General features: G+C 38.2%; 2 protein-coding genes across 2 annotated transcripts in view; one reads left to right on the top strand and one right to left on the bottom strand.

Annotated features, from left to right (window-relative positions):
- Positions 1 to 110: 110 nt before the first annotated feature.
- lyrm1 (LYR motif containing 1) lies at positions 111 to 2400 on the top strand. The gene is made up of 5 exons (XM_052113686.1): positions 111 to 235; positions 986 to 1144; positions 1219 to 1279; positions 1414 to 1445; positions 1964 to 2400. The coding sequence occupies exons 2-5, from the start codon at positions 995 to 997 to the stop codon at positions 2075 to 2077; spliced, it is 357 nt and encodes a 118-aa protein (XP_051969646.1). The 5' UTR covers positions 111 to 235; positions 986 to 994; the 3' UTR covers positions 2078 to 2400.
- Positions 2401 to 3442: 1042 nt separating this feature from the next.
- Positions 3443 to 14042, bottom strand: part of dnah3 (dynein axonemal heavy chain 3) — a 60784-nt gene continuing 50184 nt past the window's right edge. The window contains exons 53-60 of the mRNA XM_052113504.1: positions 13141 to 13385; positions 12708 to 12824; positions 9680 to 9837; positions 7697 to 7864; positions 7312 to 7454; positions 5711 to 5915; positions 5416 to 5553; positions 3443 to 3934 (exon numbers count right to left, since the gene is read on the bottom strand). Coding sequence (XP_051969464.1) covers positions 3581 to 3934; positions 5416 to 5553; positions 5711 to 5915; positions 7312 to 7454; positions 7697 to 7864; positions 9680 to 9837; positions 12708 to 12824; positions 13141 to 13385 — 1528 coding nt within the window. The 3' untranslated portion in view covers positions 3443 to 3580. The remainder of the gene's footprint in view (positions 3935 to 5415; positions 5554 to 5710; positions 5916 to 7311; positions 7455 to 7696; positions 7865 to 9679; positions 9838 to 12707; positions 12825 to 13140; positions 13386 to 14042) is intronic.

Here is a 14042-nt window from a genome sequence, read left to right as displayed (position 1 = left end):
CTCTTTTTGTTTAGATTCGATGGGGCTGCATAAAAGTGACGCAGATGTAGCTGGAATAAACATCCTGAATGAATGTGGCTGCGTAACTTGTGTGCAGCGCTGATGTTTCGAAACGTCATCATTCGGGAACACGTGTTTACGCTAGAGTGCGGAAGTGCAGGACAGATCAATATAGGTCAAATTTATGCTGCAGCTAGAGTTCTAATGAATAAATGGCATTTTAAATAATTATACGGTATGTATCTTATCTTACGCTGTTATGAAGATATTGTAAGCACGTACTTGAATGTTTACACAACAGTTACATAGAGGTCATGCAATATAATAATAATAATAATAATAATAATACAATATTCAGCATGATAATAACAATTATTCAAAATAATTCAACAGCATAATAATTAACAACTGCAAAGAAAAATACAGATGTACAGTGGGGTCCAAAAGTCTGAGATCACCATGTCGAAATTGTTATTATTTTCCAATGTAATAATTTATTTCTCACTGATATATGTATTAAGCATAACAGTTTGAATGAATTTAGTGTTCTGTATGTATCCCTGGCCCTGTTACTGTAATGGCAGCATTTAATTATTATTAAATCATTTTATCTATATGTCTGTCCATCCACATACCCATATATATATATATATATATATATATATATATATATTTTTTCTAATTGTGGTCAATTTGTTTTATAGCTTTTTTTTTTATGGTTGAAAGAAGCAACCTCTTCTTTCACCTTTGGTTGATAATAATACCACCATTAAACAAATGTAAATCTCCCTGTTGGTTAACTGAGGAACTAGATCAACACTAGTTCAGCATAAGTTATTATGAAGTTTTAAAATGTTGCATTTTTACATTAGGGGGTCCCTTGGTGATGAATGTCAAATATGGTAGAATGTTATGTATACTTGTATGTGATATGAGGTATTATAAACTTGATATAATGTATTGCTGTATGTGGTCATGTTCACAGGTTGTCCTGATGTCTCGTTCAGATGTGCTGTCTCTATACAGGAGGGTCCTGCGCATTGCACGCAGTTGGCAGGCACAGTCCGGTCTGCTACAGGATACAGACACAGAGAGGAAGTACATCACTCAGGAGGCTCGAACCCTTTTCAGACAAAACCAGCAGGTGTGGACCGGCATGATATCAGCTGATCACTGTACCTGTGGATCTCGGTCTAATCGGTCTTCTGTCTGTTACAGATGACCGAGCCAGAATCAATCCAGAGATGCATTGAGGAGTGTGAGGCTCGGATAGAGATCGGTGGGTGTCATACTCACTAGTTAATTTTAGAGCACATGATTTTAGTTTGTAGTAAATGTAGATCTAAAGATATTATCAGATGAGAAAGGAGGGTGGGGAGCTATATTTCTAATGCATTTTGTTTTGCATGGCAGGACTGCATTATAGAAACCCTTATCCCAGACCGGTAAGTACATCTAAATGTGTACATCTAACATAAGCTATTATAATAATATTGCTACATTTTTGTGAATAGAAGCCAATTAAGAATTGGGTTATATTTCACCCCAAAATCAAGAGAAAAAAAATATATTTTGCAAAATGAAAAAGAAGCCTAAAAACGATTTGCAACATTTGTTTCCAAGACAATTAAGCACATTTTCCCTCCCAAATGCATAAAAATGCAAATGTGCTTAATTGTCATGAAAATAATATTGATGTCACAATGCAAAAAATCTTTTTGTTCCTAAAAAAAGATACATTTTCTTTATTCAAAATATAATATCTTGTTTTTTCAGTTGATTTTAGGATTAAGGATGTATGAGGAAGGTATTTGACAAAAGCTATTTAATAAAGATTTGCAAGCTACGACAGTGCGTGGGACGTCTCTATTATCTTGATTTTGTTGTGAAATATGACCTGTGCATGTTCTGGTCAGTTTTCATGAGTATCAGTGAGAAATATGTTTTATTTCTTCTCTCTCAGACATATCTTCATCCCATGGGTCTCGCCACTCAGAAAGGGAGGAAACTGCTAGCTCAGCAGAAACTGAGGAAACAAGCCAAACCCTTGTACCTACATTCCCACGATGACACCTGACATAGACATTTATAGAACAGTTTAGGTAATAAAATTGATTTCAATCATTTTTAAGTTGCACCAGGGAACAATAAAGTCTGTTCGGTCATATTATTTAAAACTAAAATGGTAGTATCATGAAAATATATCTGTCACAATGCAAGGGTATCGCAGGAGTGTTGATGTGAACTATATAACGTGTCTTATATTATTTATTGCTTGCTTTCATGAACAGTGTCTCAGGTGATGCTACTCTACAAAGTCTTGTCTGATTTTCAATTAAAGTTTTAATTGATTTAATTAATAATAAGTATCATTAGTATTATTAATAATAATAAACTGTTTATGCATCCACCTCAAAAATTACAACTGGAATGCTGCATTGAATAAGGGTAAAGGGCTGTTTTCGTAAGTGCACAAAGCGCAGTGCTATGCGCTACGACCGTGCGCTACGTCTTTGTGAAAGCCGTAATTCTAAGCGCAATTTTCGTGCCGTGTTTGCGCTATCTGTGGGTGTGCTGTAAGGTAATGAAGTGCCGCAAAGACGTTTCAAAAGCATGTCTGTTTGCAGCACAATGTCCAAATTTAGTTCCTGCACTACAATCTAATTATTATTATTATGATCTAATTTGTATTGGTATTTTCCACCATTTGTCATAGGGTGATTTTTAACTCACTGTAAAAGGGAACCATGTTTTCCATGCGTATTAAAGGAGCCTGTCCCAATTAACAAATATACATTTAATGCACAAAATAATGTAAATCCATATTTCTATTCTTTTAATTAATTGCATACTGTCAATTTACACTACCAACGACTTATGCATGTGCTGTCTTTGTTTATATCACTGGTTCTTGAGAGAATGGACTATATAATAGGACGCAGACGGTGCTGGAGAATAACCTCCGGATTAAATTGCACATGAACCGATTTGTGCCTTGCACGTGCAATTTCGCCAAACCCAGTTGCGCCTAGAATTAGTGCATGCTTGCACGAACGTACCAAAACTTCATGGCCATGCCCACTGACTTTGCACTTATGACTTATGGCATAGCTAGCGCTCTTAAAATAGGGCCCTTAGTGTGTTACTTCTTTGCTATGGGCGGCATCAAGCAGAATAGCAAAAATAAAAAATGACTTTACTTTTTGCCACCCATCATAACAGTAAATGTGCAAATTAATAGGTAGAGACAACCCCCAAATTCACGCCATTGGCTGATCCAAAAGTTGACATGTTGGACAACTCCAATTAACAGCAATGTTTTGAAGGTGCCAAAGATGAAGTCAACCTACTTATTACTTACCTATTATTGACTCTCCATGGAGTCATAGAGGGTAGGGGACATTTTTACATACAAAAGTTACGCACAGCAGCTTAAAGCCATTTTTGTTTTATTATGCTATTGAATGGTAAGTCAACAATATGCTAATCATTGCTGTACTTTTGTGCTTGTTTTAGTTGTTGATGTGCTTGGCATGTTAATGACATGTTAAAAAGTAAACACATAAATGCATTCTGAAATCTAGTTATCTAGTTGGCACAGGCAGGCGACGCCGCGATTTATCCAATGTTTCTGTGGCTTGTCCGATGGCAACTCGATGGACATCACGAAGTTTGTGGAATGGCCAGTGGTGGACAGAGTTCCACGTCTGGCGCTGGTTTTGTATACGGGGCAAACATAAATGTTCTCATGCAGAAATGTGGCGCTCTCTCCTGGTTTGAGCCAGATGATGGGCAGCTGGTCGAACAGAACTTTAGGAGTAGACTCACTGATAACCATGTGCTCTCGGTCCCAGCGTGCTCCCTCGAGGAAAAACCCTCGGATGTAAGCTCCATCCTCCGGCTTCTCATCCATATGAGTTTCCTGCTTACACACCTGAAGAGACGCACACAGTGAAGTCTTAGAAACGCCTTAAATTACTGACCAATCTTACTTTAGCAACGGCAGCCATCGCTTGAAATCACTTGAAAGGGTTACTTTAAGCTTAAACGCTTAAAAAAAAGCTTTACAACAATCAACAAACAAATTAATTACAAATATACATCTGTAACACCTTCTATGACTTTCTCACAATTTTCACCTCTCGTGAGTTTGCATCCCTGATTATAATTAAGGTTAACTTATTTTAAATAATTTTTTGTCATCTTGAGGCCCCTTAGGTGACACCTACATTTGGTCCAAGGTAATGTTAATAAATTAATGTTGATTCATTTAAGTAATGATATACTCACTAAAAAGTTCACAGTACTATAGTGAGTATACATCAGGATCAATTCTGTTCACTTACAGATATGTTATCATTGTTGCAAATTTGATTGAAAGTCTCACTGTTCTTGGAAATCTCCAATTGATTTCTACACTATGTAACCAAGGTGGCAGAACTTAACAAACCGTCAATTATCAACCACCCCTGGAGTCGCGTGTTCGAATCCAAGGTGTGCTGAGTGACTCCAGCCAGGTCTCCTAAGCAACCAAATTGGCCCGGTTGCTAGGGAGGGTGTAGAGTCACATGGGGTAACCTCCTCATGGTCGCTATAATGTGGTTCTCGCTCTCAATGGGGTGTGTGGTGAGTTGTGCATGAATGCTGCGGAGAATAGTGTGAAGCCTCCACACGTGCAATGTCTCCGCGGTAACGCGCTCAACAAGCCACATGATAAGATGCATGGTTTGATGATCTCAGACGCGGAGGCAACTGAGTTTTGTCCTCCGCCACCCCGATTGAGGCGTCTCATTGGGAATTGGGCGTTCCAAATTGGGGAGAAAATGTGTCAATTATAAGGAGGTACATACACTGCTGTTCAAAAGTTTGGGGTCACTTGCCTGAAATGTTTCTCATGATCTTAAAAATCTGTTGATCTGAAGGCGTAAGCTTATAAGTTTGAAATTAGTGTTGAAAATATAATTGTGCCGACATATTAATTTCCATTACAAAATAATAAAAAAAAGTTTTTGAAATGGATGACTTGGACAGAATAATTAAGAAAAGCAGCCAATAAATGCCCAACATAGATGAGATCTCCTTTAATACTGTTTTAAAAGCATCCCAGTGTGACAACTCCAACGCCAAGAGTTTGTTTCTGCAAATTCTAAGCTCTCAATTAGTAAGAGTGGCTACTTTGAAGATGCTAAAATATATTTAGTTATTTTGGATTCACAATATAATTCCCATAATTCTATTTCTGTTATTCCATAGTTTTGATGACTTTACTATTATTCTAAAGTGTGATGAAAAAATAATAATAATAAAGAATGAGTAAGTGACCCCAAACTTTTGAATGGCAGTGTACGTTAAGTTTGACCTACGAAAATAATGATTAAATGACACAAACGTTTTTACTATATTGGACACACAAACCTCAAACTCAAAGCCGATGTAGTCGATGGGGATAGTGTACTTGCGAGCAAAGTTCTGAGAGACACCAGTGAGGAAGGACTGCGTGAAATAAAACGCAGATATCCAGAACACTGGCGGAGGGCCGTTATCAATCCAGTCCTAACACAAAAACAAATTATTTATTTAGTTTTGTAATTGTTTAGTAAAGCAAAGTTTTCCAAAATAGTGGTTGTTGATAGGTTCAGTTGCTTCTTACGCAAAAATAATTCCCACCAGATTCCCAACAGTTGTTTATTAGCTGTTGATGTTTGCTCACCTGTAGAAACTGCAGCCTGCCGAGAAAGTCGGACATGTAGCTCCCGAGTGGTTTAAGGGAGGGGTAGGACTTCGCAGCCCACATGGCTGGAACTTTCCCCACGAGCAGACTGTTGAACACATCCTCCAGCTCTGCTGACATCACAACCTGCCCTCTAAGTGCTTTCTGGGTGTTCAAAAGGCTTCTGCGCACCACTAGTGACAGCCTGAAAATCAGTGGACTTCAGTAGTCAACATAGCTTACACTTTAAACATCTTTAACCATTGTGTTGTGTTTGTTTGTGATAACACCTTTTGTGTTTGTAGTCAAAAATGACCGCAAGTGTCATTTTAAAGCTTAGAATCTGGACCTTACAATGCATAAAGCTGATCCTACCAATTCTTAAATAATGCTTTTTAATTTGCTGACAAATTAGAACTGTTTTGTTCTCATAATTTACTCATTTGGTATCACAACAACTATATTTTATGAGTTGGTAAAAACATTCAAAAGAATACATAGCCATGTGCTATATATCGTTGCAAAGGTCTCAATTAGTAAAATGCATTGAGCAAAGTTGTTTCAGGCCAAACTGCAGTGAGTTTTAGTGTATGAAATACTCACTGACACACATAAATATAATAAACAGGGTTGTCTTGTAGTCATGTTTTTTCCTTATTACTTCCTAAAACATACATATAACTTAGACAATGACATATTGTAACTTACAGCAGACGATCCCGATTCAAACGAGCCCAAACACAACATGAAATATTCCTCAAAGAGTTTAAATGGATTTACGATGCACAAAAGGGCGCTCAACACGTGTGTGTGTGTGTGTCTGTGAGTGTGAGTGTGTGTGTGTGTGTGTGTGTGTGTGTGTGTGTGTGTGCACATCCACATATGTGCTCATCTAAATGATTGGGATGCTCCTGAACACTTCATATTTCTGTATTTTGTAGTCTAATCCATTCATTTCCAATGCCCGGCCACTTTGGTTTTAGTGAAATAAAACCAATAAAATGTGTCTAAAAAAACATATAAAAAACAATTGTGTGTTCAGATGCCCTGTGTGAGTAAAGTCATTAAATGTTATTCCAACTGGATGAAATAAACTACAGTTTTCAGAAGAAAAAAAAGGTTTATCGGTCAGTTTTGACGGAAAACAATATAAGGTTAAATAAATTGACTTAAATGAAGAAAAATTACATTAAGATATCAAGTCTTATTTTCAGATAAATCAACATGCCAATGTGGTAAGAAAAATAAACTTTTAAGTTTTTTTGGTCTTACCCTATTGGCAAATACTTGTTTAAAGCATAAACCTCATGAAAGTTTGTAAGACAGCAAGAGTTTGATTAGATATTTTTAATGAAAAATGGGACAAAACTGATTTTTTGCAGTGTTATCTTCTGTATTGACATCCTTGTTGGTGCTCAAAAAACATTCCAATCGACCAATCAGATTTTAGGGTTAGGTGTAGGGCTGAAACTTTAACCAATTTCTCATCATCCAAACATTTCCATCTGAATTTAGGGTTAGGAGTAGAGTGCTGATCCAGTAACACAAGAGTCGTTCACTATACCTATGTACTCTGCCTTGGTGAAGTATATGCCAGTTACCTGTTGAAGCGAATGAGTTCCTGGCGTAAGACGGTGTTCATAGATTCGTCATAAAGGATTGGATACTTATTTGACACCTTTTCATTGTCAAATTGGGGGGGCAGTTTTGCCAACATTCCCTCAGCCAGCTCGTCTACTACTTCCTATGGACATAGACAAACCCACTGTCAGATAGACTAACACCATCAGCTTAAAATAAACTGCCAGTCATTACTTTATTCATGATTCTTATTGGACAGCTCTCTGGAATACTTGATTCTGATTAGTCAAAATGAATAATCACAGTATTCAGTGGTCAAATGTTTCTGAATAATGACCAAAACTCTGGGTTTTATGGGTAATCTTTCTTCGATAATGTAATGGAGAACTCCGTGACTCTTCCCACCTGTGGTGATTTGGCTCCGCCTTTTGTTTGTCTTGGTAGGGTCAGCAGCACTCCATCTAAAAGTTGATTGGTCTCCTGGTTGTCCTTGGTGATATTAGCATTGCTATGGAGGCCGAATACTTCAGGCTCAGCACTGATTGGTAGGTTGCGGATGTATTCCACATAGGTCTGTGTAGAAAAGAAATTAGAGGAAAAGTTTTTCGTTATTCATTTAAAAATCTTCTCTGCTGTAGCTCTCAAATCTCATTTGCACTTGTGTACATTCAAATTGGTGCCTCAAGATTCGCTGTGTCACATTTGATGTCAATGATGTCAAACATCACTAGTTCTTGTGTGTATTGTGACCGATCATGAGGCAAATGTTATAAATTGATTTAACAATGAATACATTTGGAATATAGTGCACAAGTCACATTTACATTTATGATGATTTATAATGCTTTTTGGTCCTTTATGGAAGTTAACAGTCCAGGGTTATAGTATGCTTCGACCAGAAAGAAAAGAACAACAATTGTTAAAAACATCTCTTTTTGAGTTTGAAGTCATTTGGGTTTGGAACAGAGCATGTGAGCGGAGTGGAGATTTGAAGATTATGCTTCGCTCGCTCAGGACGCTCAGTCCCGCTCGCTCAACCCAGAATGTGCTTTGTGATATGCTGGTTTGGGAATCTGCTAAATAAGCACTAGGCCTGAGGTTATGGAGCTCTAACATTGTTTTAGTCAAGTTGCAAACCTTATAGTCTAAATAAATGCAAAGTATAAATCAAGGTTAAGGAGTATGGAGAGACCGTGAGAATTAGAAAATATTCCTTTTGGAATCGTACGCGTCACATTGCCAGAAAGCAAGAGGATGTGCTACACGAACATGGTAGTGCTGCAAAAGGTGAGCTAGTAGGCTACACTACTATTTGATAATAAATGAATAGATAAGTAATGTATATTATTGTTTTGCAATCATGTCAGTGCAGCTGCCAGCTAGATGCAGGACTGGTTCTGCAGGGTTGTGAACGTTAGAGCACCCTCAATTAAATATGTAAGCTTAATAATACTGTTCATTGGCAAAGCATATTTCCTTGAATCCCGGCAAACACACGCAAAAAATCCCTGCAGCAAAACCAATAAACGTGTGATCTTGCAGATCAGTGTGTCCTAATTTGCAGGCAGAGTATTCTGCTTTCATGCCTCTTTTGTACAACTGAGCATTTGATTGGTAAAGATTTCTGCTCTCACATAGAGAATTTCATAGTGGAATTATCTCACTTAATTGACCGCCTGTTGATTTCGATTTCTGCTTTCGGTATAAAGTGCCTCATAACTGCTGGTCAGTTTCCCAAATCCAAATCCACACCTTAACGTATGCAAGTTTCCGTGCCAACACACATATGTTTTATAACTTGTAGAGGCGTGTTCGATGGCTTGTTTAAAGTAAACAAATGTAATTTAGAACTGACATTTATTAGAAGATGTTCAATGACGTGTGCTAACAGAATTATTTGACTGATTACAAAAGATAAGGAAGGTCTGGAAGACCCGATTATCTAACAGCAGTTGTAAACCAGTCCAAAATAAACATGAGATTTTATATACTAAAACATAACAATACTATCACATAATTTCAGATGTGTATGTTACTAATCATTTGATAATTTAATAAATGTCGGCCTATAGTATATATTTCACCCAGAGGGGCAGTTGCTCGGGCCACTGTAGCTACCCCCTGTGTACGTGCTTGGAACCAAGTATACTACAGAGAAATTTAATGTCAGAGCGAACACTTTTTTACACGTGAGTGGTACTTGAGCAGAGCGTCTGCTTGGGCTGTTAGCGGTTGAGCGGAGTGCACATGCGTGTAGAGGGTTATTGAGCAAAGTGTCACACCGCTGCTCTTCGCTCACATGCTCTGGTTTGGAATAACCTTTTTTTATTATTGTTTGTTTTGTTTTGGATGCATGCAGAAGAGTATGCAGTGTGTGTGAATGTGTACCTGGTATGGACCATGTGATGGTACATAGTACAAATCTCCCTCACACACATGGTAGTTGTCCTGTTGAATGAGCTCCCAGCTGTAGAAGATGGAGAGGAGAGATATCAGCAGCCTCCGGTCCTTATCATCAGTCACCCTTCCACCATAATTACACTCGCCTACGAAGAGAAAATGAGAGAGAACATTAGTACTGAGTCAAAATGAAATGCAATTCAGTAAGTAGATGCTGAGAAATATATTACATAAAAAGCTGATAAACCCAATATTCTGACTGTTGTGAATGTTCTTGTTCCACAAGAACATTTGGTGTAACAAACAGTAGGGATAGTTGGGGTCATATAAAAAAAGGATATGCTCTTTGAAGAGCTTACCTGTATCTATTCTGTTATTCTGTTATTATTATTGTAGAATAATATTCTATTATTGTTTCTGATTTGTGCATTTCAATTCACAGAGTACCAACATTGCCTCCAAAAAAGTAATGTCCATTTTTTAAACATCTGTAACACAAGTTTACCTATGTACAGTGTTACTACTCATTTTAACCAATAAATTGACAGTATTTTTCCAGTACTTGTCCAGTTGGTTGTGATTATTGATACGAATTTCGAACATAATTTTATATAGATTGCACTCAAAAGAGCAATTGGCTGATAGCGATTTTACAGCTGAGCATAGCCAGAATATTCCCTAAAATGTTCAGGTTTCCATTCTGTGGAACCCTGTATCTAAACTAAATGCTTTTTTCTTTCTGGACTCTATCAGAAGTTTCCTTGGCTAGGCCAGTATTTTGGGTAATCTCTATTAACCCTTTAAGCTCGGATGTGCCCACCGGTGAGAAAGAAATATAATTGTCAAAACATTAAAAACTACAGTCTTGACCAATACAAAATAGGTGTCGTTTTAAAGCTTAGAAGCTCCACTTTCCAATGCATGCAGACATTTATGTCCAAAATTGAACAAGTGCTTTGAAATTTGCAGACAAATGAGAAGTGTTCCGTTTTGATAATTTGCACTGTACATATTTACATTTACATTTATGCATTTGGCAAACACTTTTATCCAAAGAGACTTACAGTGCACTTATTACAGGGACAATCCCCTCCGGAGCAACCTGGAGTTAAGTGCCTTGCTCAAGGACACAATGGTGGTGGCTGTGGGGATCAAACCAGCGACCCTCTGATTTCCAGTTCTGTGCTTTAGCCCACTACACCACCACCTCTACCACATATTATTGCAATCCTTAAAAACATCAAACTCAACAAATAGCCATGTGTCATATGGTGTTGGAAAGCTCTCAAAGAGTAGAATACAACCAGCCTGCTTGTTTAAATCAGAGACAAGAATATAGCGAGTAATATTCTAGTATATGTCTTTGACAATTATGTTGGTGTTGCTTATATGCCGCGTTTTTACTTAGAACTTCACAGTAAACGGAATATAAAATAACACATATCATTACTTAGAGGAGGTGATTATCTTTCAAACGAGTCCACACACAAGATAATCAGATGCAAAGATCATTAGATAATCCACATGAAGCACAATGTTACATATGTCCACCAGGAGATGGTGCCAAATAAATGAAACGCATACAATACATACAATGAAACTCATTCTGTGAAATCTCATGACTAAAATCATGTCTGCATGCTATGCAAACCTTTAGTCATTGTTGTGTTTGCATGTGTAATTAGTTCTTATGTACAATTATTATGTTTTATGTGTTTGGAGAGGCTTTTGGTCACATGGAGATGTTTTTGTACACTATGATGTATTATTTTTGTAATGGTATAACTAATGATTGCTTTGTCATATCAACACAAAACATTTTCTCAGATACAGTTGACATGATTGGGAACCAACAATCAGAGCCAACTTATTTACACCCAGAGATATATAATGTTAAATAAGAAAAAAGTAAATTTTTGTCGAATTTTTTGAGTGTGATTTCTCTGCTGTTTTCTGCTGAGAGACTCAGAATTTATCATAATCTATATCGTTAAAAAATGTGAAAAGTTTTCTTTACAATTACACCAAACACTTCATGCTCTTTGTTTTGTTTTTTTGTCAAGCTATTAGCCTTTAATTTTGGGTATCCCGTTTAAACAGGAAATCTAAACACATTCAGAGTTAAAAGGGTTAACAATGTTTCTGTGTTGGCAGGTAAAGCCTAGTGTACACTACATGACTCAAGCTCGTCTCCTTTGATGTTTTGAGTCGGCGACGAAAAGTTTCGAATCTCACAATGAATAGTCTTGTTGTGTGCGTACTCCTGTGACATGCTTAAACTAGTCGCAGACGCTACAACAGATTTCAAACCAGCTAGATATCTAGACGTCTTTTCGTCAGGTGTGTGGACTGTCCCAACGAGCGGAAGATCAACAATGAGCCACAGCCAATGAAATATAGAGAGAGCACAAGAGGAGAGCAAGGTATTGAGAAGCAGGAAACAAAAAATTATTAGAAAATATAATAAAACATCACCAACATCTCCCTACCCACTGTCTTTATTATTTTCAGCTGTTTTGTTTTAAATTTTTCCTTTGCAAATTTGCAAAAATAAGCGTAAAAAAGGGTGCGAGATGCTCTTTCATGTTTGTAAACGTTATCACGAGTTTGAGAATGAATTTCGTTACCATTAAAGATGCCTTTTGGGCAATCCATTTGAAATGTGAGGACACTAAAGACAGCTGTACCTGGGCCCAAACTGTTTTGGTTTTTAGTGCTTTCTTATCCTAATCCTAACACAGGTGGTAAAAAGAGATGACCAGGTGTAATGGTGATGTGTCTCGCTTGTGCACTTGTGATCGACTCCCCCAAAACTCATCTTATTAATACCAGGTGTACACAGGAACTCAGTCGGGGACAAATGGTCGTGTAACTGATACACATAGTCTGCGATCAGTCCTGTAGGACCAGCAGAATATATAAAAACAAGTTATTGTAGTTGCAGGGCGCTGACTGCAAGTTGTTTAGTGTGTGCTTGGTTTAAGTGGATGTGATGCTACAATGTTCCTGCACTCACCCGTCAGGTACTTCAGGGCCTCCAGCGGAACCTCCTCATATTCGTCCAGGAACATCTGAATCTGACGCATGCTGATTCGCAAATCAGACTCATTAAACTCATATGGAATATTCCAACCTGCAGAAACAGACAAAGAGAGAAAACTAAACAAATCCTTACTGTTGTCTTTAAAACTCCTGGTGTTAAGATAGTACTTATTTATTTCAGGCAGGGCATTCAGGTATTAATTACCAGTCTTCCTGATAAGATATATACCACAGTGAACTCATGTGGCCATTATACAGATTGTCAAAAGAGCTTGCTTTCCCATATCTTAAAGCGGAAGTCATTTCTGTGCCACTAACATCAAAACATGGAATTGCAAAAATAATGACTTCTGCTCCCATCTGCACTGTGAAACAGTGAATGAAGGACAGAGAGTAAAACAGCTGACCCAGAGGACCGAACGTTCTCCTCTCCTGTACAAGAGCGTGGAAGAAACACAGGCCGAAAAGCAGCTTCTGCCAGATGTCCTGTTTAGCAGAGCTGTTGAAGAAGCCGGGGTCTGAGATGGGGTCGCTCAGGTAAGAACGCAGCAAGTTTGCACGCAGTCCTTTTGGAGGCTCGTTCGTCATTTTCACCCCATTCTGTAAGATACTTACTGGAAACTTATCAGATGGTTGACTGGTCAACCACAGTCTGAAACAGAAAGAAAACAGGAGTTTGAGTAAATCACCAAAACTATTAAGGAACACATTCATATTTCATCTTAGAAGTAATAATTATATATGGCAAAAAGAAAATGATCCTACGCACCCGGTCCCGTATTAGGCTAATTATGCCTCCGTGAGGGTTAAAGGCTGACTGCAGAGGATCGTGCGGGAGAGAGAGATTGTTAGCGGACATGTCCGTCATGTGTGTGTTTGTGTCTTTGTTTTAAGTTTCTCATTAAAACTATCATTTAAATTGAAAAGCCGGTTCTCGCCTCCTCCTTTCCATTGATCCCGTTACACTGGTGCCGAAGCCCGAGAAGGAGGAGGGATACGCCGTAGTAGAGTTCTCGCCACTACCATCCACCCCAATGGAGCAGCCACGGCCATCTGTCGGGGGACGAGGAGCCCAGCCACCTGAACGAGGACGATGGCCGCCGACCGCGAGGGGAGAAGGGGCTCCTAGCCGACCGCCTGGAGCGGTCAGGGCCACTGCCAGGGGTGCAGGATTCGCCTACCGGCCTCTGAAACGACATTTTAATTATTTCTGTTTCCCTCCCCTTGTCCCCTCCCTTAGCGGACATGTCCGTCATGTGTGTGTTTATGTCTTTGTTTTAAGTTTCTCATTAAAACTATCATTTATATT

The sequence above is a fragment of the Xyrauchen texanus genome, chromosome 41 (assembly GCF_025860055.1).
Source record: "Xyrauchen texanus isolate HMW12.3.18 chromosome 41, RBS_HiC_50CHRs, whole genome shotgun sequence".
Lineage (NCBI taxonomy): Eukaryota > Metazoa > Chordata > Actinopteri > Cypriniformes > Catostomidae > Xyrauchen > Xyrauchen texanus.
Note: the sequence above shows the minus strand (reverse complement) of the source record. Positions and strands in the feature narration are given on the sequence as shown.

Coding starts and splice junctions, on each gene's coding strand:
- lyrm1 (XM_052113686.1), top strand. CDS start 995: ATGTCTCGTTCAGATGTGCTGTCTCTATACAGGAGGGTCCTGCGCATT. Junction 1,145..1,218: donor TTTTCAGACAAAACCAGCAG/GTGTGGACCGGC, acceptor TGTCTGTTACAG/ATGACCGAGCCAGAATCAAT. Junction 1,446..1,963: donor GAAACCCTTATCCCAGACCG/GTAAGTACATCT, acceptor CTTCTCTCTCAG/ACATATCTTCATCCCATGGG.